At 47.6% G+C, this 24,002-nt stretch overlaps 1 protein-coding gene across 2 annotated transcripts in view; it reads right to left on the bottom strand.

Annotated features, from left to right (window-relative positions):
* The window catches only part of LOC120986333 (chromaffin granule amine transporter-like), a 281,401-nt gene that overhangs the window by 102,913 nt on the left and 154,486 nt on the right, over positions 1 to 24,002 (bottom strand). Inside the window, exon 1 of one of the 2 annotated variants that reach the window (XM_040414854.1) lies at positions 15,226 to 15,712. The exons of the other annotated variant lie outside the window; for it this stretch is intronic. Within the exon in view, the coding sequence (XP_040270788.1) occupies positions 15,226 to 15,309 (84 nt within the window). The 5' untranslated portion in view covers positions 15,310 to 15,712. Of the gene's footprint in view, positions 1 to 15,225; positions 15,713 to 24,002 lie in introns of those variants that run through there. 2 annotated transcript variants of the gene reach the window in all.

Genomic DNA, 24,002 nt, shown 5'->3' with positions numbered 1-24,002 from the left:
GATGGGGATAGAGTTCAGGTCTTATATATATACCTAGGTCAGGCCTAGTTAGTCAGTTGAGACCAGGAGTTGTTGAGATGAGAGGAGTTGAAACCAGGATGTAGTTCAGAAGTGAGCAGATCTGAGGTAGTCAGATCAAATTAGTGGGAGGAAAGATAGAGTGAAGACTTCGCAACACAGATTAGTGAGTGGAGCTAACTTCACTAGGAGGTGTTTACTCAGATGTTAGGCGCAGAAGAGCGTTTTCCTTCTGTAGCTGGACTATAGACTTGCATCCCTGACCAGTAGGAGAAGAGTTTGCCTCCCTGGAAAAGAAACAAGCATTCCTAGGAATTCATCGGTTATAAGAGCCATATTTAAGGGCCACAGACACCTTTGCATGGTGGAGGTTTTATAGCTTCAGGCAGCCACACCAACCTTCTAAGAGACAGTTGAGTTTTCCTGTCTACAAATATTCAGCTTGTAGGGAAAGACAAGGAATAGGATCCAAAGCATCTAAAGGAACCAGGTACACCTAACCCACTGCTCCAAAACCACAAAACCTGACAAGCCTAAAACAGTGGATTTGCAGAATTACCTCTGTACCATCTAAAGACTGCATAATTGTACTGCTACAACTAAAAGACATCCAAAATAAAAGCTGTGAGTTGCATCTTACCACTGTCTATCTCATTATTACTACCTATGGTTGTACCACCATTAACGGTACTGGCGTCACAACAAAAACCATCAAGGGACTCAGCTGCAACAAGCACCCTAAGCACCCCTAACATCAAGGGCACCTCAACCACCATCTTGGCTGATGCTTCCTACCACAGAGCGTGCCCCGGAGGATTTCGTGCTCTCCACCTCAACACTGTGCTGCCAGCCCAGGGAGGCTATCTGCTAACCGTGAGTAAACTGATGAACTGTGTGTTATACCATTTGACCCCTCATCGGTCCACCGTGCACCTCACGTGTTCTCCCTGCGACTGGCTGGCTGCATCCGTACCTGAGCACTCTTCTGGGTATCGGCCCATGTAAATGGTCCCCAATTCTGAGTGGTAGTTTTGAAATCCTGCAAGTATATACTTCTTACTTATCCATATAATAAAAGTTATCTTTTTTTGCCTTGTTAGAGAAGGGTAGGGTACCTATTGGGTCGGACTGATGTCTGTTGTCTTATTGCTGGATTTCTGACAAGTAAATTCCCTTCACCGAGTCCCATGATAGATTCACAGAGTGAAAAATGGCAGATCGAAGGGAGGGACTGGTTGACAATCAGGCCTCAGGTCGAAGACCCCAACAAACCCCCAGGGTAAAGATCACAACAAACATCACTCCAGATGTCAGTGTTCAGGATTCTCTCCCTGTACGTGTGACAAGGGAGAAATGGGAATTTGGGGTGAACAGCTGTCATAACTAGATCTTCAGGTTTTCATATGTTTGGTTTGAATTGTCCATTCTATCAATTTCCCGATTTTAAGGGATCCTCTATCAATAATCTTAAAAGGCCTCTGTCAACAGATTTGTACCTATGACACTGGCTGACCTGTTACATGTACGCTTGGCAGCTGAAGGCATCTGTGTTGGTCCCATGTTCATATGTGCCCTTACTGAGAAAAATGATGTTTTAATATATACAAATGAGCCTCCAGAAGCAATGGGGGCGTTACCGTTACACCTAGAGTCTCTGCTCTCTCTGCAACTGCCACGCCCTCTGTACTTTGATTGTCAGGACCAGGCAATGTAACCGTGATCACACCTGGACCTGTCAATCACAGTGCTGAGGGCTCAGCAGTTACAGAGAGAGCAGAGCCTCTAGGTGTAATGACAACGCCCCTGTAGCTCCTAGAGGCTCATTTGCATATATTCAAACATCATTTTCTCAGCAATGCGGGCACATATGAACATGGGACCAACACAGATGCCAAGGGCAGGCATAGCATTTAAAATAAAACAAATGGAAATAACTTTACAGATAGTTTTTCAAGACTTTAAGATTTAAGATTTTAAAGGGGTTCTCCGGGAATTAAAAAAATGAAAATACTAAATATTACTTTATTATAAATATATTCCCAAATATATTTCATTAGTTATAATGGCTCGTTTTGTCTGGGGAGCAATCATTAGGAGAAATAAAATGGCTGCCATCCTATTACTACACACAAAACCTGTCCTAATCACACAGCAGGACAGAGCCACATCCCCACCTTCTATCTGTTCTACCTGTCTCTTCATGAACTTCGTTCCTTTAGAGATTCAGCTGAAGATCATATTAAACAGTATTCAGGACCATAATCCCTGACAAGTAGAGCACAGAGGAGGATGAGGCAGCTCTTTAGCTCACTGCACTGAAGTAACTTGTCCTCCTGTGTGATTAGGACAGGTTTTGTGTGTACTAATAGGATGGCGGCCATTTTATTTCTCCTAATGATTGCTCCCCAGAGTAAATGAGCCATTATAACTAATGAAAGGTATATGGCAATTTATTTATAATAAAGTAATATTTATGTGTTTTAATTTTCTTAATTCCTGGAGAACCCCTTTAAGTCTTTTAAGATTCTTACCATTTCATGAACATTCCATGCATTTCGCTTTTCATGCTCCGATGCTCTCTTTTGCCCTGCGCTGAATCACGCAGGGCAAAGGCTTTGCACTGTTCCCGGTGACGTCACCAGCACTAATGGGCGGGCCTTAGTGCTGCCTTGGCCATTTCACAGCCCGCTCATCAGTGCTGGTGATGTCACCGGGAACAGTGCTAGGCGGAAGCCTCCGCAAAGCAGGGTGAAAATTATAAACAAACAGCCCTTGCCCTGCGCGATACAGCTCTGATGCTCATATCAGGGGGGCTGCCTGGGTGAAAATGAGGATATGTCCGGGTTCAGCTCTGAACCAGGACAACCCCTGTAACTTGTGGAACCAGGTACTTGTGGCAACATGTAAAACACAAATTCAGGACCAGCAGCACACAGCAATATAACACATAGTAAAAATTAAAAGACTAGCAACATTCATTCTGAATACGATATTGCAAACAACTGAGTCCGCATAGTAATCAGGGCTGTAGTCCTTTGAATGGTATATAAAACTATTTGTTTTGGGAGAGAAAAAAAGCGCAGTGTGCTTAGTAAAACCCAAACCATAAAAAGAGAAATAAACTCAGGGGTCACAATAATGCATATGATAAGGGACATATATAAGCTTCAATATGAGGACATACACTCACCTAAAGAATTATTAGGAACACCTGTTCTATTTCTCATTAATGCAATTATCTAGTCAACCAATCACATGGCAGTTGCTTCAATGCATTTAGGGGGGTGGTCCTGGTCAAGACAATCTCCTGAACTCCAAACTGAATGTCAGAATGGGAAAGAAAGGTGATTTAAGCAATTTTGAGCGTGGCATGGTTGTTGGTGCCAGACGGGCCGGTCTGAGTATTTCACAATCTGCTCAGTTACTGGGATTTTCACGCACAACCATTTCTAGGGTTTACAAAGAATGGTGTGAAAAGGGAAAAACATCCAGTATGCGGCAGTCCTGTGGGCAAAAATGCCTTGTGGATGCTAGAGGTCAGAGGAGAATGGGCCGACTGATTCAAGCTTATAGAAGAGCAACGTTGACTGAAATAACCACTCGTTACAACCGAGGTATGCAGCAAAGCATTTGTGAAGCCACAACACGCACAACCTTGAGGCGGATGGGCTACAACAGCAGAAGACCCCACCGGGTACCACTCATCTCCACTACAAATAGGAAAAAGAGGCTACAATTTGCACAAGCTCACCAAAATTGGACTGTTGAAGACTGGAAAAATGTTGCCTGGTCTGATGAGTCTCGATTTCTGTTGAGACATTCAAATGGTAGAGTGCGAATTTGGCGTAAACAGAATGAGAACATGGATCCATCCTCTGATGGCTACTTCCAGCAGGATAATGCACCATGTCACAAAGCTCGAATCATTTCAAATTGGTTTCTTGAACATGAGAATGAGTTCACTGTACTAAAATGGCCCCCACAGTCACCAGATCTCAACCCAATAAAGCATCTTTGGGATGTGATGGAACGGGAGCTTCGTGCCCTGGATGTGCATCCCTCAAATCCCCATCATCTGCAAGATGCTATCCTATCAATATGGGCCAACATTTCTAAAGAATGCTATCAGCACCTTGTTGAATCAATGCCACGTAGAATTAAGGCAGTTCTGAAGGCAAAAGGGGTCCAACACCGTATTAGTATGGTGTTCCTAATAATTCTTTAGGTGAGTGTATATGTGGTGAGATACAGAGAAGAACATAATTGAGAAGACATGGCCTCCGTGGCCTCACAGCGCAGCAAAGCCCGAACCAGATTCAAAAGGCAAAGGCACATTAATAGTGGTACATGAGTTCTCTGCGTAGATTCAGTCCATGTGGGTGCCTGGACTGGAGGTGGAATATACAATATCCCTCTTTATTCAATCGTTTGTGTTTGAGGTCTCCTCCTCTTTTTGGCATGTACAGTCGTGGCCAAAAGTTTTGAGAATTACATAAATATTGGAAATTGGAAAAGTTGCTGCTTAAATTTTTATAATAGCAATTTGCATATACTCCAGAATGTTATGAAGAGTGATCAGATGAATTGCATAGTCCTTCTTTGCCATGAAAATTAACTTAATCCCAAAAAAAAAATTTCCACTGCATTTCATTGCTGTCATTAAAGGACCTGCTGAGATCATTTCAGTAATCGTCTTGTTAACTCAGGTGAGAATGTTGACGAGCACAAGGCTGGAGATCATTATGTCAGGCTGATTGGGTTAAAATGGCAGACTTGACATGTTAAAAGGAGGGTGATGCTTGAAATCATTGTTCTTCCATTGTTAACCATGGTGACCTGCAAAGAAATGCGTGCAGCTATCATTGCGTTGCATAAAAATGGCTTCACAGGCAAGGATATTGTGGCTACTAAGATTGCACCTCAATCAACAATTTATAGGATCATCAAGAACTTCAAGGAAAGAGGTTCAATTCTTGTTAAGAAGGCTTCAGGGCGTCCAAGAAAGTCCAGCAAGCGCCAGGATCGTCTCCTAAAGAGGATTCAGCTGCGGGATCAGAGTGCCACCAGTGCAGAGCTTGCTCAGGAATGGCAGCAGGCAGGTGTGAGCGCATCTGCACGCACAGTGAGGCAAAGACTTTTGGAAGATGGCCTCGTGTCAAGAAGGACAGCAAAGAAGCCACTTCTCTCAAAAAAAAACACCAGGGACAGATTGATCTTCTGCAGAAAGTTTGGTGAATGGACTGCTGAGGACTGGGGCAAAGTCATATTCTCCGATGAAGCCTCTTTCCGATTGTTTGGGGCATCTGGAAAAAGGCTTGTCCGAAGATGAAAAGGTGAGCGCTACCATCAGTCCTGTGTCATGCCAACAGTAAAGCATCCTGAGACCATTCATGTGTGGGGTTGCTTCTCATCCAAGGGAGTGGGCTCACTCACAATTTTGCCCAAAAACACAGCCATGAATAAAGAATGGTACCAAAACACCCTCCAACAGCAACTTCTTCCAACAATCCAACAACAGTTTGGTAAAGAACAATGCATTTTCCAGCACGATGGAGCACCGTGCCATAAGGCAAAAGTGATAACTAAGTGGCTCGGGGACCAAAACGTTGACATTTTGGGTCCATGGCCTGGAAACTCCCCAGATCTTAATCCCATTGAGAACTTGTGGTCAATCCTCAAGAGGCGGGTGGACAAACAAAAACCCACTAATTCTGACAAACTCCAAGAAGTGATTATGAAAGAATGGGTTGCTATCAGTCAGGAATTGGCCCAGAAGTTGATTGAGAGCATGCCCAGTCGAATTGCAGAGGTCCTGAAAAAGAAGGGCCAACACTGCAAATACTGACTCTTTGCATAAATGTCATGTAATTGTCGATAAAAGCCTTTGAAACGTATGAAGTGCGTGTAATTATATTTCACTACATCACAGAAACAACTGAAACAAAGATCTAAAAGCAGTTTAGCAGCAAACTTTCTGAAAACTAATATTTTTGTCATTCTCAAAACTTTTGGCCACGACTGTACAATATGAGGAGGTTTAGATTTTGTAAATTTCATGCCAGACATTTATGCTTCAAAGGGTTAAACGGGTTGTCTCACTTCAGCAATTGGCATTTATCATGTGGAGTAAGTTAATACAATGCACTTACTAATGTATTGTGATTGTCCATATTGCCTCCTTTCCATCACATTATATACAGCATGTATCCGTGGTTACAACCACCGTGTAATCCAGCAGTGAAGGCCGTGCTTACACGTTATAGGGAAAGGCTGGAAGTGCGCATAGACCAACACCTTTACCTATAGTGTGCAAGCACGGCCACCGCTGCTGGATTACACGGGTTGTAATAACCACGGATACGTGCTGTGTATAATGTGATGGAAAGGAGTCAATATGGACAATCACAATACATTAGTAAGTGCATTGTATTAACTTACTCCACATGATAAATGCCAATTGCTGAAGTGAGACATCCCCTTTAAGTGTGCATAAATGTCTTGGTGTGTGCATTGTGTGTTTCCTATGTGTGATTGGTGTGTGCTCTATATGATCTATGTATCAGTGGTGTATGTGCAGTATGTGACATATGCATCAGTGGCATGTGAGCCACGTATAAGTGTCTTGTGTGCCACATGTGTCCAATGAGTGACTGTGCGCGCTGCATGTGTCTTGTTTCTGACTGACGTAAGTGCAGGATATCTATATATGTGTAAATTCTGCCACATGTATGTTTGTGCATTTTGCTGTGAGTGTCTGCCATCATACTTCATCTTTAATATTTCTGTTATCACTGTAAGTGCTCATGAACACGATTGTTGGATGTTTTGCAGTCCGCAAAACATGGATACGGGTGTGTGCATTCCACATTATGCGGAACAGAACAGCCGGCCTCTACACCCTGTACAGAATTATTAGGCAAATGAGTATTTTGACCACATCATCCTCTTTATGCATGTTGTCTTACTCCAAGCTGTATAGGCTCGAAAGCCTACTACCAATTAAGCATATTAGGTGATGTGCATCTCTGTAATGAGAAGGGGTGTGGTCTAATGACATCAACACCCTATATCAGGTGTGCATAATTATTAGGCAACTTCCTTTTCTTTGGCAAAATGGGTCAAAAGAAGGACTTGACAGGCTCAGAAAAGTCAAAAATAGTGAGATATCTTGCAGAGGGATGCAGCACTCTTAAAATTGCAAAGCTTCTGAAGCGTGATCATCGAACAATCAAGCGTTTCATTCAAAATAGTCAACAGGGTCGCAACAAGCGTGTGGAAAAACCAAGGTGCAAAATAACTGCCCATGAACTGAGAAAAGTCAAGCGTGCAGCTGCCAAGATGCCACTTGCCACCAGTTTCGCCATATTTCAGAGCTGCAACATCACTGGAGTGCCCAAAAGCACAAGGTGTGCAATACTCAGAGACATGGCCAAGGTAAGAAAGGCTGAAAGACGACCACCACTGAACAAGACACACAAGCTGAAACGTCAAGACTGGGCCAAGAAATATCTCAAGACTGATTTTTCTAAGGTTTTATGGACTGATGAAATGAGAGTGAGTCTTGATGGGCCAGATGGATGGGCCCTTGGCTGGATTGGTAAAGGGCAGAGAGCTCCAGTCCGACTCAGACGCCAGCAAGGTGGAGGTGGAGTACTGGTTTGGGCTGGTATCATCAAAGATGAGCTTGTGGGGCCTTTTCGGGTTGAGGATGGAGTCAAGCTCAACTCACAGTCCTACTGCCAGTTTCTGGAAGACACCTTCTTCAAGCAGTGGTACAGGAAGAAGTCTGCATCCTTCAAGAAAAACATGATTTTCATGCAGGACAATGCTCCATCACACGCGTCCAAGTACTCCACAGCGTGGCTGGCAAGAAAGGGTATAAAAGAAGGAAATCTAATGACATGGCCTCCTTGTTCACCTGATCTGAACCCCATTGAGAACCTGTGGTCCATCATCAAATGTGAGATTTACAAGGAGGGAAAACAGTACACCTCTCTGAACAGTGTCTGGGAGGCTGTGGTTGCTGCTGCACGCAATGTTGATGGTGAACAGATCAAAACACTGACAGAATCCATGGATGGCAGGCTTTTGAGTGTCCTTGCAAAGAAAGGTGGCTATATTGGTCACTGATTTGTTTTTGTTTTGTTTTTGAATGTCAGAAATGTATATTTGTGAATGTTGAGATGTTATATTGGTTTCACTGGTAAAAATAAATAATTGAAATGGGTATATATTTGTTTTTTGTTAAGTTGCCTAATAATTATGCACAGTAATAGTCACCTGCACACACAGATATCCCCCTAAAATAGCTAAAACTAAAAACAAACTAAAAACTACTTCCAAAAATATTCAGCTTTGATATTAATGAGTTTTTTGGGTTCATTGAGAACATGGTTGTTGTTCAATAATAAAATTAATCCTCAAAAATACAACTTGCCTAATAATTCTGCACTCCCTGTAATAGAACAGTCCTGTCCTTGTCTGTAATGCCGACAATAATAGGACATGTTCTATCATTTTGCAGAATGGCCATGCGGACATACAGACATGGAATGCACATTGAGTCATTTATTTAATTTTTTTACGGCCCCAAGGAAGTGAACGTTACAGACATGGAAAAAAAAAAATAAGTCAGTGTGCAGGAGACCTAAGGTGGGCCCACAAACTAAGTTAACTGGTGGGCCCTAAGTACCCCAGTCCGACACTGCTTCTACCTCATCTCAAGTGACATCAGACACCCCCAGCCAGGAGTCAGTGGGTTCCTCTGACACCACGCTTAGTTGGCATGGCCTGGAAACAAGCTCTGTGCCCTCACTTGTCCTGAATCTGCCTCTTTCATTTTCGGTTACTTCTGCTCGAGAAGTATTGTATGCTGTCGACTAGGCTCCACTTTTCAGCGAAAATGAGCTTCTCGAGGACAGTCAGTAGATACTGCCCAGCCAAGATCTGGAGGAGAGATCCGCTGCTACCTCTGGTAGATGCACAAGTAGCGACGATGAGAGTCGCATGGGAGCTGGTGTTGTGAGCGGTCAGGCACGTGACTCTGAGACTAGTGAGGGTAACATCGGTAACATGTAGACAGTGGCCGATGATGATGTAACCGATTCACAGCTAGGTGAAGAGGGGGCTTCATCATCATCATCATCATCATCAGGAGAAGAGGATGGCAGCTTGCGCGTGAGGCAGGGGCTGAGCCAGCAGGGTGGTAGCATGGCCGTGAGTCAGCAGGGTGGCAGCAGTGTGAGGTCTGGAGCCAAACGTGACCAGGGTAGACTGTCTGCTACACAGGAGCCTACCTTTCGGGAAAGAACTAGTGGAGCACGGGTTTGCGGAGGCAGCGGCGACAGGCAGTAAGCACGGAGTGGTGGGGGGAAAATTCCCTATTTGACGGTGTGGGAATTTTTCGGCAAGCTGCAGGAAGAAGTCAGCGTAGCCATTTGTAGAATCTATGGGCAGAAGGTGAAGCGTGGCCAGGGTGCCAATGTTGGCATCACGGCCCTGCATCAACACATGCAGCATCACCATAAAGTGGCCTTGGAAAACCGTTGAGCTAATGTAGTGGTACAGCCTGATGCAGCAACCGCTGCATCACCCAGTGGTCCGCACCCCTTCTCCTGCAGTCAAGGCTACACCACCTCAGCAGACGGGAGCCGTGTTTCCTTCCCATCATCTACTGGTCTTGATGTTCCTGCTCCTCTTCCTCCTCCTCCTACTCATCACTTGTTTCATCAGCAATCACGAGGCGATTGCAAAAAGACAACAGTACACATGCACTCATCCAACGGCGCTGCAGCTGAACGTGCTCCTGGCCAAGTTGCTGGTACTACATTCCCCCCTTTTCCATGTGGTGGACGCTGCACCTTTCAGAGAACTGATAGCTTGTGCCAAGCCAAGTTGGAGAGTCCCAAGCTATCATTACTTCTACAAAAAGGCTGTGCCAGCCCTGCACACATATGTTGAACAGAAGGTGAGACAGTCCTTGAGCCTGTCAGTGTCTGCTAAAGTTCACTGCAGCGCCAACGTGTGAAGCTGTAACTACAATCAAGGACAATATACAGTATGTCCTTTATGACCCACTGGGTAAATGTGGTGCCTGCCCAGACACACAAGCAACTTGGCCAGGTGACAGCACTGCCGCCTCCGCGTTCTCAAGCTGTGATTCCTGCGCCAATGTCCTCCTCTGCCTCCTCATCCTCCACCTTGTCCTCAGCCTCCACTACAGAGCACAGTGGTGTCATGCTGTTCCTTACCTGATTTGCCTGGGTGAACTGAGTGACACCGGGGAGGAACTGCTCTGCGTCCTTCAAGAGGAAATCCAATCATGGCCCTCTCCTCGCCAACTTAAAATCGGATACATGGTCACCGAAAACAGGAAGAACATTGTGTCAGCACCTCGCCCTGCATGGCGGACGTCTTTAATCTGGTTGTAGCAGTTCCTGAAGTCTTCCACCCAACTTAAAGACAACCTGAAAATGGCTAGTAAACTGTGCATGCACTTCAGCAACTCTTACACTGCAAAGCACACCGTCCTTGAGCTGCAACGGCAGAATAGTGTTCCCCAACATGGCCTGATATGCGACGCTTCCACCTGTTGGAACTCCATCCTCCACACGTTTTTTGAGGGTTGTTCTTATGACTGATGTGAAGAAGGGCAAAATAAACGGTGGCGTCAACAGAAACTTACTGCTGACACCCTGTCCACTCGGTCATGGGGACACTACCTGTTTCAGCATGTAACAGAACAGGTTCTGTAGAAATCTATGTGGAATCAGACGACGGTGTAAAAGTAGTGCGCTCTTTCACTCTATAGTATAATCTTGGGCCTCTGCACGGTTCTTTATACCTGACGCTAACATTGACCTGTAAGGCTGAGTTCACACTTGAGTTATTTGGTACCTGTAACTGACCAAATAAGTGAAGTATGAAGAGATTCTAAGGCCTCTTTCACACGGGCGTCATGTTTTTGGCCCGGATAAGATGCGGGTGCGTCGCGGGAAAATGAGCGATTTTTCCGTGCGAGTGCAAAACATTGTAATGCGTTTTGCACGCGCATGAGAAAAATCGGCATGTTTGGTACCCAAACCCGAACTTCTTCACAGAAGTTCGGGTTTGGGTTAGGTGTTGTGTAGACTGTATTATTTCCCCTTATAACATGGTTATAAGGGAAAATAATAGCATTCTTAATACAGAATGCTAAGTAAAATAACGCTGGAGGGGTTAAAAAAAATAATAATAATTAGAAGCGCGGCTTCTCTTCTGTCTTCATCTTTGCTGTGCACAGGAAAAGGACCTTTGATGATGTCACTGCGCTCATCACATGGTCCATCACATGATTTTTTACCATGGGGATGGATCATGTGACGGACCATGTGACGAGCATAGTGACGTCATCACAGTTCCTTTTCCTGCACAGCAAAGATGAAGACAGAAGAGATGCCGGGCTGCGCGAGCAAGTGAATTAAGGTGAGTTAAATTATATATTTTTTTTAACCCCTCCAGCGCTATTTTACTATGCATTCTGTATTAAGAATGCTATTATTTTCCCTTATAACCATGTTATAAGGGAAAATAATGATCGGGTCTCCATCCCGATCGTCTCCTAGCAACCGTTCGTGAAAATCGCACCGCATCCGCACTTGCTTGCGATTATCACGCAGATACATTCACTTCTATGGGGCCTGCGTTGCATGGAAAACGCACAAAGAGGAGCATTCTGCGATTTTCACACAACGCACAAGTGATGCGTGAAAATCACCGCTCATGTGCACAGCCCCATAGAAATGAATGGGTCCGGATTTAGTGCGGGTGCAATGCGTTCACCTCACGCATTGCACCCGCGCGGAAATCTCGCCCGTGTGAAAGAGTGACGCCTCTCATTTGCGTGTCTCCCTATGCTTGTTTTTGCAATGCACAGTGTTCTACACTGCTATACAGGCTCTCAGCAGCCAGGAAATAGAAGTTTTTTTAACGAGATTCATCACAAATAAATTCGGACTGAATCAAATCTTTTTGGAAAATTTTCCGAACCGTCCGAATCGAATTTTTGAAAAGTTTGCTCCTCTCTTCCGATTATGAGCTTTCTTTTGGTATCACACTTATTCCTACCCTTATTCAAGTTTTTATGACATAGAAATTCCTCGCTATTTTTGTGCTCGCTGTAGCCCCTGTGGCACAGGCGCACCCTGAATGCTTCACATTTCTGGAGGAAAGTCTCCTGGGTTGTTACAGTTCCTCCTTGCTCTAATCACCTCCCTAACTGATATTGACTTGATCAGGGGCGTAGCTATAGGGTGTGCAGAGTTAGCAGTCGCTACTGGGCCCAGGAGCCTGAGGGGGCCAAAGACCCTAATAAGAAGATACCGGTATTAGAGAAAGTGCACGCTGGTCAAGTTACACCTCTGGCTGGAGGGAAGTGGTTAGGTCATGAAGGGGGGGGGGGGGGTATTTTTGCCTCAGGCAGCAGGAAGGCTATGTGCTCCCCTGCCCCTGGCCACAAAGCACTGAGGGAAGGGGGCCCAAAGTGAACTCTTGCACCAGGGCCAATGAGCCTTTAGCTACGCCCTTGGCCTTGATAGCATGCACGGGATGATGACTGGTGGCATGCAGAATTGTATTCCCTGCTGTCTCCTTTTGGTAAGTTTCTGTATAAATTGGATGTTGGGGTATACCAGTTCATTTAAGATCCAGATGAAGTGATTAAGGATTATTGAGGTAGTATAGAAAAACCGGTATGGCAGATACATCTCTCTTCCAAATAATTAGGAGGTCATCGATGTACCTGCCCTACCAGTTAATCGACTCCACATTCCTCCCAGTATGACATTGTTAGGTTCGCAAGGGAGGGTGAGAATTGTGCCCCCCTTGAGACACCCACTTGTCTGCCAGTAATATTTGTCATTGAACATGAAATAATTATGTAATAATAAAAATTCTGTAACCGCTGACATGTAAGCAATTCATTCCATGGAGTAATTACTGTATGTACGCAGGTGGCGTCTCAATGCAATCAGCGCCACCTGGTGGGGAATCGAGGTGTCACGCTCATGTGTTTTTGCCTATTGAGTCTCTGCGGACTTAGTTATCAGTAATATCATATTCAGATTGAATGTTGACAGGGGGAACGTAACCGCACTGTGTGCGCAAGCTAGTCTTTTCATTTTCGCTATGTATTATACTGCTGTGTACTGCTGGTCCGGAATCCGTGTTTTACATGTTGCCACAAGTAAAATAGACCAGCAGTACTAACTCACTCTTTATAATGATTAGGGACACGTAGTTTGTCCGAAACGCTTTTACAGTCGGGGCGCCGTGATTATTGGTATGTGCCTGCTGTACTCAAGAATAAAGGATCCTCACAGCTTTTAAAGGGAACCTGTCACCGGGATTTTGTGTATAGAGCTGAGGACATGGGTTACTAGATGGCCGCGAGCACATCCGCAATACCCAGTCCCCATAGCTCTGTGTGCTTTTATTGTGTAAAAAAAACTATTTGATACATATGCAAATTAACCTGAGATGAGTCGTGTCCCTGACTCATCTCACGTACAGGACTCATCTCTGGTTAATTTGCATATGTATCAAATAGTTTTTTTTACACAATAAAAGCACACAGAGCTATGGGGACTGGGTATTGCGGATGTGCTAGCGGCCATCTAGCGACCCATGTCCTCAGCTCTATACCCAAAATCCGGATGACAGGTTCCCTTTAAGAGCGGTGCTGGCTTTTACTTTGTCAAACGCTGTGTAGTCTGATGCAGCAGTAATCTAAGGCCTCATGCACATGCCCGTAGCCATTTTTGCGGTCTGCAAATTGCGGATCCACAAATCACGGAAACCCGCATTCAACATTTTGCGGATCGCTACGTCCTGCCCTCTGTTAGAACTGCCAGAGGTAACAAATGAGATCATTCACATATTACATTAGTCAGCGTTGTTTTTTGTTTCGGCATTTACAGCGGATAACAGCAAATGATCCTTTTGCCTTTCTTACAGCCGCAGCGTAAGGGCTCATTCACACGACCGTATCAACGGAACAGGTGTGGCCCGGGGTGCGGACCCATTCATCTCAGTGGGGCTGCAAACGATGCGGACATCACACCGCGTGTGTTGTCCGCGTCCGTTGTTCCGTTCCCCGACCCCGCAACAAAATATGGAGCACGTCCTATTCTTGTCCACAGTCATAGGCATTTCTATAATGGGCGGCCTGTCCTGTTCTGCAAATGACATGGACGACGTCTGTGTTTTGCGGTTCCATAATTTGCAGACCACAAAACACGGCGCAGTCGTGTGACTGCGCCGTAACGGTGATTCTGGTTACTGATTAAAGAATAGCTGAAGTTTATTGCTTAAAGAGCATTGATAAATCTACCTTGCTATAGCGTGTTTACTATTTGGCTCACATAGCAGAGCCGAGTTTGTCATTTGCATGTGGTAACCATCTGAATGAACCTAGTACAGTATATATCGAACCTACAGTCCTGTTTCATAGTACAGATAGTGTATCACGTGCGCCACATGACAAGCTCAGCTCGGCTGCCTCGGTCTTTGCTGTTGTGGTGTATTATGCAGCGATCCCTGTTAATATCTAACAGAAATCCCCTGAAATAAACCTTCAGCGTTATCTCAGATTCCCCTGCCACATAATATATAATAATCATCTTCATCAGAAGTATATTAACATCCTATTCAGAGGGTCAACAAAGTGGACGAGCACCAGGTTTCGAAAGAGACCCCCATTGTGGAACCCCCCCCCCCCCCCCCCCATTAACATACTGTGCATGTTCTCCATTATCTGTATGGACACAATAGGATCAGACAGATAAGACAGGATCTTTCTCATGTATGTTTCTCCCAAAACTCTGACTGTCTTGTAGACCCCAGAGACGTTTGTCTATGGGCTGGATAAGCGGGCACACCCTGATAATATTAGGCTGCGGCCATGGTAGATGACAAATTCATCTCTGCTTCATCTCCTGAATATATATATATAATCAACACATACAGGACATAATAACATAAGGTTGTGCAAGGTCTATGACTACTCCAATTCACCGAGCTTCTGTCCTCCAGATATACCACATACTGACAGCAGATCCATAACATTAGCTGGACCGATATTGAATTATATATATATATATATATATATATATGTATCACCACTACCACCACCATCATCCTATAGACACTTGCAGTGCAGTGTGCTCTTACCTTGTGAACACCTTCAGAGGTAACGTCGTATGGCTGGAGAGCTGCTGGTTTGTCTCTTGTGTCAGTCCAGATCAGAGACTCCATCCAATAGGGACTTCATTCTAAAGCTTCCAGATTTTGCCCTGCAGCCAGCGAGTGCGTCATGGGTAGAGAGGGTTAATAGGCACCTGTGCTCTGTCACTGTTTATCACCTCCATCTCAGAGAGGGGAGAGAGATAGGGGGATGTGAGTCACTGAATTGTGTGTTTGCTTTTCCCTATGATTTCCTTGGACAGGCTGACGTGCTCAGTTTTTTTGTGCCTGAGGTTGACAAAAGAAAAGGAAGTCTCCATATGGACAGACGTAAGGATCCTGGCATATGTCATACATCAGAGGACAACGTAGCAAGACGAGAAAGTTTTAATAGTTCATAAAATTGGGGGACAGGAGGTTCCAACACTTGTCCTTCCTCTATCACCCGTTTTACCGAAAGGGGTGGCAAGAGTACCACAGTCTAGGAGAAAAGGCCAACTGGACCCAGGGCTTCTTCTACATGAACCTGATTCCGTGCACAGTGGGCGCACATGTTCCTTGGTTTTGGGTACTTTGGTTTTGCAGTTTATCAGCCACCCCCTCACCCCTTATTGGATCCCAGACTAGTCTACCCCCACCTTTGCTATGCCTATAGAAACAAGAAATGTTGGGCAGGTTCATACTGCCAAAAGGAAAAAGCCAACTTGAGCCAGGGTCTCCCTTTCTGTGTACCTAATTCCACACAGTGGGTGCGCATGTCCCTTGGTTTTGGGCACCATTGCAGTTTAACAACCAAACCCTCACCCCTTATCTGATCCCAGACTAGTCTACCTGTACCTTTGCTGTGTCTAAAAAGGCAAAAAAAAACAAAAACTGTGTGGGTCTATACTGTCAAGGAGAAAAGGCCAACTTTCCATGCACCAATTCCAGACATATGTCCCTTGGTGCTGGGCACTATTGGCCTTCACCTGTTTTGCACACATTGGATCACAGACCCATTTCACCCACTGGATTACAGACTAGAATCCCATTCTAACCCTATTTTATAATGTCTATGGAGGCAAGAAACCCGGGGAAGGTTGACAGTGCCAATGGGAAAAAAGGCCAACTTGAGCCAAGGTCTCTGTTTACATATGTCCAATTCCACAGTGGGTGCATATGTCCCTTGGTGCTGTATATTAGTGGCCTTCACCCGTTTTTGCACCGGTTGGATCACAGACTAGAATGCCCCCCTCCCTATTTTGCAATGTCTATGGAGGCAACAAACCCTGGGAAAGTTGACAGTGCCAATGGGAAAAGGCTGTTTCTATACACAACCGATTCCAGACACAGTAGGTGCACAAGTCCCTTGGTGAAGGATACTATTGGCCTTCACTTGTTTTGCTCCCACTAGATCACAGACTAGTCTCCCCCGAGTTTGTAATGTCTATGGAGGCAAGAAACATTGGACATGTTCATAGTGCCAGAGGGAAAAGGCTCAACCCCTTTAAGTGTGCATATAGAAATAACTCTCAGTCACTGATAGCTGTTGATGGGGTGGTCTCAGGTTAAGAAAAAGCAGAGATATAAATCTAGAAATATAACAAAAATATAGAGCAGCTCCTCCTGCTCTATAACAACGGTGACATGGCCTCAAGTGGCACCTCACTTCAGAAGCATTATTGGCAACAAGAGGGATGTGGCTTAGCAGAATCGAAGGGCATGGCCTCGAATGTCGAATGTTGGGTGAAGCAAATGGCCACCCTAATACCCATGCACTGCCAGATGTAAACATGCGGGAGGCAGCGCAGAGGACCGAGGCGGTGGGGAGCAGGTAAGTATGAATCTTCTATTTGTGGAGGCAGGCAGTACAAAAATTGTCTTTATTCCAGGAGAACCCCTTTAAGCCTATGGTCAGTCTGTTAGTACAAGACGTCTTATTACGGGATGAATCAGGAGATGACACTAGGAAGAATTGTTTGTATTCCAGGCTTGCGACAGCAAAAGATATGGCAGGCGAATATATTGGACGTCTTTATGAGTTTATTTTACTGACTGCAGATGTTACGAGGACTCAGGGTTATAATAACTCCAGCAAACACTATTAAATAAAACAGGAAATTGGAGTCCACTGTAATCTCTAATAGCGGGTGAATTAGTTGGAAAACAGACTCCGTGCTGATAAGAGGCCTCCGTCACCGAGTGAGAACCTGCCTACTGCGTCCAGCCTTGTACACAGGCGTCACAATGACAGCTCCAAGGGACCAGAGGGGTTGGGCTCCATCATAACTGAAGACCCTCGGAGATAAGGACTGAAACAAACTGCACAATAATCTAAAAGGGTCCTTTACCTGATCCTTAGGGACAACTTAAAAGGGAAGGAACGCCTGAAACGTCTAGACATACTGCATTGCATTTACTGATTTGTAATATTTTAATTTATTTATTTAATGCACTTATATAGCACTACTATATTCCGCAGCGCTTTACAGACATCATCATCCAACTGTCCCCAATGGGGCTCACAATCTAAGGTCCCTATCAGGGACCCCATGCAAACACGGGGAGAACATACAAACTCCATGCAGATGTTGCCCATGGTCAGATTTGAACCTAGGACCCCAGCACTGCTAGGCACCTGTGCTAACCACTGAGCCACCATGCTGCCACCTTTAGGACAGTATTTATTAAGACATAGGGGGAGATTTATCAAAACTGGTGCAAAGTAGAACTGGTTTAGTTGCCCATAACAACCAATCAGATTCCACCTTTCATTTTACAAAGGAGCCCTGAAAAATGAAAGGTGGAATCTGATTGGTTGCTATGGGTAACTAAGCCAGTGTTCCTTTACATCAGTTTTGATAAATCTCCCCCAGTGTCAGACCTATATATTGCAGGCCACACCACACAACATAGACAATTGCTAGAGCCACATCTAAGGTGTTTTACCCAGTGCACTGAATTTTTACTGTCTGTATGTTATGTTCTATAGACTCACAGCCTACGAGCATAGCTGCCAACTGTTCCGAATTTGCCAGGACTGTCCCTGGTTTTCAGAGACAGTCCCAGCAAATTCACGCTGTCTTGGGGCAAAAATGGGCAGGGCTAGCACCAACTCCTCCCCTAAATGGATGTTTGTGTGCAGGCCCAGGGCGTTCCTGGAGGCGGGGCTTATAGGACCAGCAAGCAAGTGCGGATGCAATGCTTTTTTCACGGATGGTTGCCAAGAGATGTTGTTTGTATACCTTCAGTTTTTTATCACGCGCATGCAAAAAGTGCAGCCGGACTAGAAGCGCAGCCTAAGGGGAGGCTGACATGAGAGGTTTGGGGGACGAGGGGATGGCAGGGTTAACAGGAAGCTAGAAAGAAGATAGGAGGCGGAGCTTTAAGTTTAAAAGGGAAAGAAGCGGGAAAACGGGCGCCATTTTAGGTGTAGAAACTGTGAATCGGACGTGCGGACATACCGGCAATGGAGGCGCTTCTGAATAGGCTGCGGGAGGCGGCGGAGTCACGGGGCCCAGAATGGTTGGAGGCACAGGTTGCGGGTGTGCTGAGTGGAGAGGCGGCAGGCACAGCTAGCTTAGCGCCGGAAGGCAGACGGCCGCGGTGGGCACGGCCGCCGGCGCGCCTTAGCCCTAGTGAAACCCCACGGGCTCGGCGCCGGATTGGGAGCCCCCCTAGGGACCCTTCGCGTCAGGGAGGCTCTGCTAGAGCTCAGGCAGCAGCTTCTCGGCGCGGGAGGAATCCCGCTGTACGGCGGAGCCCTGCGCAGGGCAGGGGTTCCCTCTCCCTGCTCTCTCCAGCTTGCGGCGAGGGATCGGGACCAGGAACTGCGGGATACCCACTCTCACCTAGGGTGGGGAGGCCTGCGCGGCGAGGGAGTGTGCAGCAGAGCGGTCACGAGGCTGGGTTGGCTGCTGGGCGGCAGGGGTCCAGGCCTTGGGAGGAGGGCAGAGACGTGGAGAGCGCTGGTAGGAGCCAGCCAGAAGAGGCATCGTCACCGTCGTCGTGCGCACCCAGCACTGTGGAGGCTGGGGTGCTGGGATCCGGATCCGTGGTTGTGCCGGCGCAGGAGGACGAGGCCTTGCTGAGAAGGGATCTACTGGAGTCAGGACTGACGGCTGCGGGGTTCACAGCGCCCGGGCAGCCAGGTAAGAGCACTGTGGGACCTTTGTGTGCGTTGTCGGGGGCCCCCCGGGGGGGGGGGGGGTGGGGGCAGGGGGGAGACAAGGGGAGTTAGTCGGGGGTCTGAGTCAGTTGTTGGGGAGCCTGGCGGGTTGGGTTGCGGGTCTTGGGGGAGCGGGGTTGTCTCCGCTGCCCGCTTGGGGGGTTGGGGGGGCCCCTACGGTGCCGGTGCTGGGGGGCTCGGGTGTGGTTGGTGCGCCGGTTCGGGGGGGGGGGGGAGTCGGTGTCGGTGCAGACGCAGGTGGGGGGCGATGAGGAGTGGCGGAAGGTGGGTGATACGGCTCAGGGAGAGGTGTATGTTTGCTTTGAGGGCCCATTGGGGGCGCATTTGAAGGCGGAGGTGAGGGAGCGGATTTGGAAGGGGGAGTATATCGAGATTTTTTCATTGTTGCCTTTGGAGAGATTTCAGTTGGATAGAACGCGGCGGGAGGAAGAGGAGAAGCGCAGATATCGGCTGATTCCGCGTACTTTTTCTAATTGGCTGCAGGCGTTTGCTATCTTGGCGAGCGTCATTGGGAAAAAGGCGCCGGAGTGCTGCTCCGCGCTGTTTTGTTATATGGACGCGATTGGTGAAGCGTATCGGGTGTATGGGGGTGTGGGCTGGCTGCGCTATGACGAGCAGTTTCGGCAGAGGAAAGCGGTCCGCCCGAATATGCGGTGGGACCATAAGGATATTGGTTTGTGGATGCGGGTGGCGGCGCCAGGGCGGCAGGGGCAGTCCTTTCGGGGGGGACGCGGGTAGTGGAGCGGGACAGTCTGGATTGTCAACAGCTGCGGCAAAGGGTTTGTGCTTCCTTTTAATGAAGGGAACTGCAGGTTTGGGGCAAAGTGCAAGTTCAAGCACGAGTGCACTTCCTGTGGGGGATCTCATGGGGCGTCCAGATGTTTTAGAGGGGGTAGGCCGCGGGGGAAGGGATGCTGGTGGAAAGGGGTTTGACGCCGGTGCGGGTGGAAAGGATGGAGCCGTATCTAAATAGGTATCAGGTTCGGGCAGCGGCTCAGTTATTGTTAGACAGTTTTAAGTTTGGTTTTAGGATCCCGTCGGACGCAAGTCCAACCAAGTTCACTGGTAGGAATTTGCGGTCAGCAGGGGAGCATGCGGAAGTAGTGTCGGAAAAGCTGAAAAAGGAGGTGTTGTTGGGGCGGATGGATGGCCCGTTTGTGTATCCGCCATTAACTGACTTTAAGATTTCACCGTTGGGGGTGGTGCCGAAGAAGGAGCCGAACAAGTTTCGGCTGATTCATCACTTGTCCTTTCCAAAGGGGGCGTCGGTCAACGAGGATATTGATCCTGAATTGTGTTCGGTGGTCTATACCTCGTTTGATGCGGCTGTGGCGTGGGTGCGGCGGTTGGGTCCAGGTACGCTGTTGGCAAAGACGGACATCGTGGCGGCTTTTCGTTTGCTCCCGGTGCATCCGGATAGCTTGCATCTCTTGGGGTGTTATTGGGATGGGGGCTTTTATGTGGATAGGTGTCTGCCGATGGGCTGTTCTCTGTCATGCGCGTACTTTGAGGCGTTTAGTTCCTTTTTGGAATGGGTGGTGGTGGATGTAGCAGGTTGTCGGTCTGTCATCCATTACCTGGATGATTTTTTGTGTTTGGGTCCGGCGGATTCACGGGTATGTCAGTTGTTGCTTTCTACGTTACAGTCGGTGTTTGCGTCCTTTGGTGTGCCGCTGGCGGAGGGGAAGACAGTTGGGCCCACGACGGAGTTGAGTTTTTTGGGGATTGTTTTGGACACGGTGGCTATGGAGTGTAGGTTACCGGAAGATAAGTTGTGCGACTTGCGGGGGGAGGTTGACAAGGCGAGGAGGTCGGTTAAGATTCGTTTGAGGGATTTGCAGTCGTTGTTGGGGAAATTGAATTTTGCGTGTCGGATTATGCCTATGGGTCGGATTTTTTGCAGGCGGTTGGCGGCAGCTACCGCGGGTGTGACGGCAGCGCATCATTTTATTCGTTTGGGGCGGGAGCTGCGGGGGGATCTGGATGTCTGGGCTCGGTTTTTAGCGGGAGGGCGTTGGGAGTTTAATGGGAGGGCGTTAGTGTTGGGGGATGTTGGGGGATACGGTGGACAGTGTGGATTTTGAGTTGTTTTCGGATGCGGAAGGGGGGGTTGGTTTTGGGGTTTACTGTAACGGGCAGTGGTGCGCGGACCGCTGGCCTGGGTCATGGGAGGGGAGGGGATGGACTCGGAATGTGGCGTTGTTGTAGCTTTTTCCTATTGTGTTAGCACTGGAGTTGTGGGGGGATGTGTTTTGCAACCAAAAGGTGAGGTTTCATTGTGACAACATGGGGGTGGTGCAGGTGATTAATTGTTTGTCGGCTTCATCTCCTCCAGTAGTTAGGTTGTTACAGCATATGGTGTTAGGTTGTTTGGAGCTGAATGTGTGGGTGGTGGCGGTACATGTTCCGGGTGTTTCTAACGGTATTGCGGATGCTCTTTCTCGTTCGCAGTGGGAGCGCTTTCGGCAGTTGGCACCAGAAGCGGAGGTCGATGGGTTGGAATGTCCGGTGCTGTTGTGGGAGATCTTGGAGGTACTGTGAGCGGGTTGTTCAGGGCTTCTTTGTCGGATGGTACGTGGGCAGCGTATGAGGGTGCTTGGGACTGTTGGGTTGGTTGGTGTAACATGCTGGGTGTGGGGGTAGAAGCGGGTGAGGTGCCTTTGTTGTTGTTCTTGGGGGAGAAGAAGGAAGAGGGGTGGTCGGTGTCGCAGGTGAACAAGTGCATGTCGGGATTAGCGTTTGGCTTCAAGTTGCGGGTATTGGTGGACTGTACCAAGGCCTTTGTGGTGCGGCAGGTGTTGAAGGGTTGGCGGCAGGGCTGTCGGACGGAGGACAGACGGTTGCCAGTATCGTTTGAGCTGTTGTTGAATCTTGGGGGTAGGTTGGAAGGGGTGTGTAGCTCTGGGGGGGAGGTACGTTTGTTCAAAGCAGCATTTTCATTGGCCTTTTTCGGGGCATTTCGTTTGGGGGAGTTGGTGAGTAGGAGTGTTTGTTGTGACGGGGGTTTGAGGGATGAGGATGTGGAGGTGTTGCAAGATAGGGTGGTTGTCCGGTTACGAAAGTCAAAAATGGATCAGGAGGGGAGGGGGTGTAGTATTTGCCTGTTTGCGGTTCCGGGTTGCTCGATGTGCCCAGTGAGTTGTTTGGGACAGTATCGGGTTGGTAAGGGGACGGGAGCGGTCCCTTTGTTGCGGCATGCGGATGGGTCTTTTCTGTCCAGATTCCAGTTCGTAGCGGTATTGAAGAGGTGCTTAGGGGAGTTGGGGGTGGATCCGATGCGTTATACGGGCCACTCGTTTAGGATTGGGGTGGCGACGGAGGCGGCCCGCCTAGGAATGAGCGAGGAGGTTATTAAGAGGATTGGTAGGTGGGAATCGGGACGTTTTCGTTCGTATGTTCGCTTAGGAGGTATGTAGGGGCGGTGGATTTAGGCCCTGGCAATAATGCGGTTGTCTTGTTTTGCTTATTTCGTTGCAGGAGTTTCCCCGGCGTTGGTGTGGATTATCGGCCATTCGTTTGTCTTTTGGGGGGCATTGAGGGTGGATGTGAGGCCTAATGGTCGTCAGTTGGGCTTTGATAGGGAGGTGGCGGCCATACGGTGGCTGGGTTACAGAGGTATGTTGTGGGGGGGGATTTTGAGAGAGGTTCACAGGTTTGTTCAGCTGGATCGGCCTCCGGATGTCTTGGTGTTGCATGCGGGAGGGAACGATTTAGGTATGAAGCCGGTGAGGGAGCTGATCAGGGATGTGAAGTTCGACCTGTTACGGTTGTTGGCGTTGTTTCCCGGGATGGTGGTGGTGTGGTCAGATATAGTCCCCAGACGGCGTTGGAGGGAGGCACGTTCAGTGGAGAGGATAAACAAGGCCCGGATTAAAGTGAACAGGGCGGTCGGTAAGTTTGTAGCGCGGAATGGGGCAGTGGTGGTGCAGCATTTGGAGTTGGAGCCCGGAATTGGTGAGTTTTGGAGGGCGGATGGTGTCCACCTTAATGCGGTGGGTATTGATTTGTGGTCATTGGATTTGCAAGGAGGGATCGAGCGAGCCTTGGGTGTGTGGAGGGCCGCGCAAGCTTGAGGTTAAGGTTCAAGTTGCGCGTCTGTGGCGGTAGGAGGTCCTGGAAGACGGTGGTAGGGCTTGGTGTTTGTGGATGGGAGGGCCTCAAACGGTGGGGCTGGACTCCCAGGTGTGGAAAGTTGGTTGGTTTCAGTGGGTGACCATCACTCGGTGTCTCCGAGCTGGAGTGATAAGGCTGGAGGCAGGGTGGCTTAACCGGGTGTTTGGGGCACCAGCTGGAATTGAATCGGGGCTTCTAGGACCTCCTTCCTCAGGGTTTATATATATATATTGTTATACACTGCTCAAAAAAATAAAGGGAACACTTAAACAACACAATGTAACTCCAAGTCAATCACACTTCTGTCAAATCAAACTGTCCACTTAGGAAGCAACACTGAGTGACAATCAATTTCACATGCTGTTGTGCAAATGGGATAGACAACAGGTGCAAATTATAGGCAATTAGCAAGACACCCCCAATAAAGTAGTGGTTCTGCAGGTGGTAACCACAGACCACTTCTCAGTTCCTATGCTTCCTGGCT

The sequence above is a fragment of the Bufo bufo genome, chromosome 1 (assembly GCF_905171765.1).
Source record: "Bufo bufo chromosome 1, aBufBuf1.1, whole genome shotgun sequence".
Lineage (NCBI taxonomy): Eukaryota > Metazoa > Chordata > Amphibia > Anura > Bufonidae > Bufo > Bufo bufo.
This window is presented reverse-complemented; position numbering and strand designations above follow the sequence as displayed.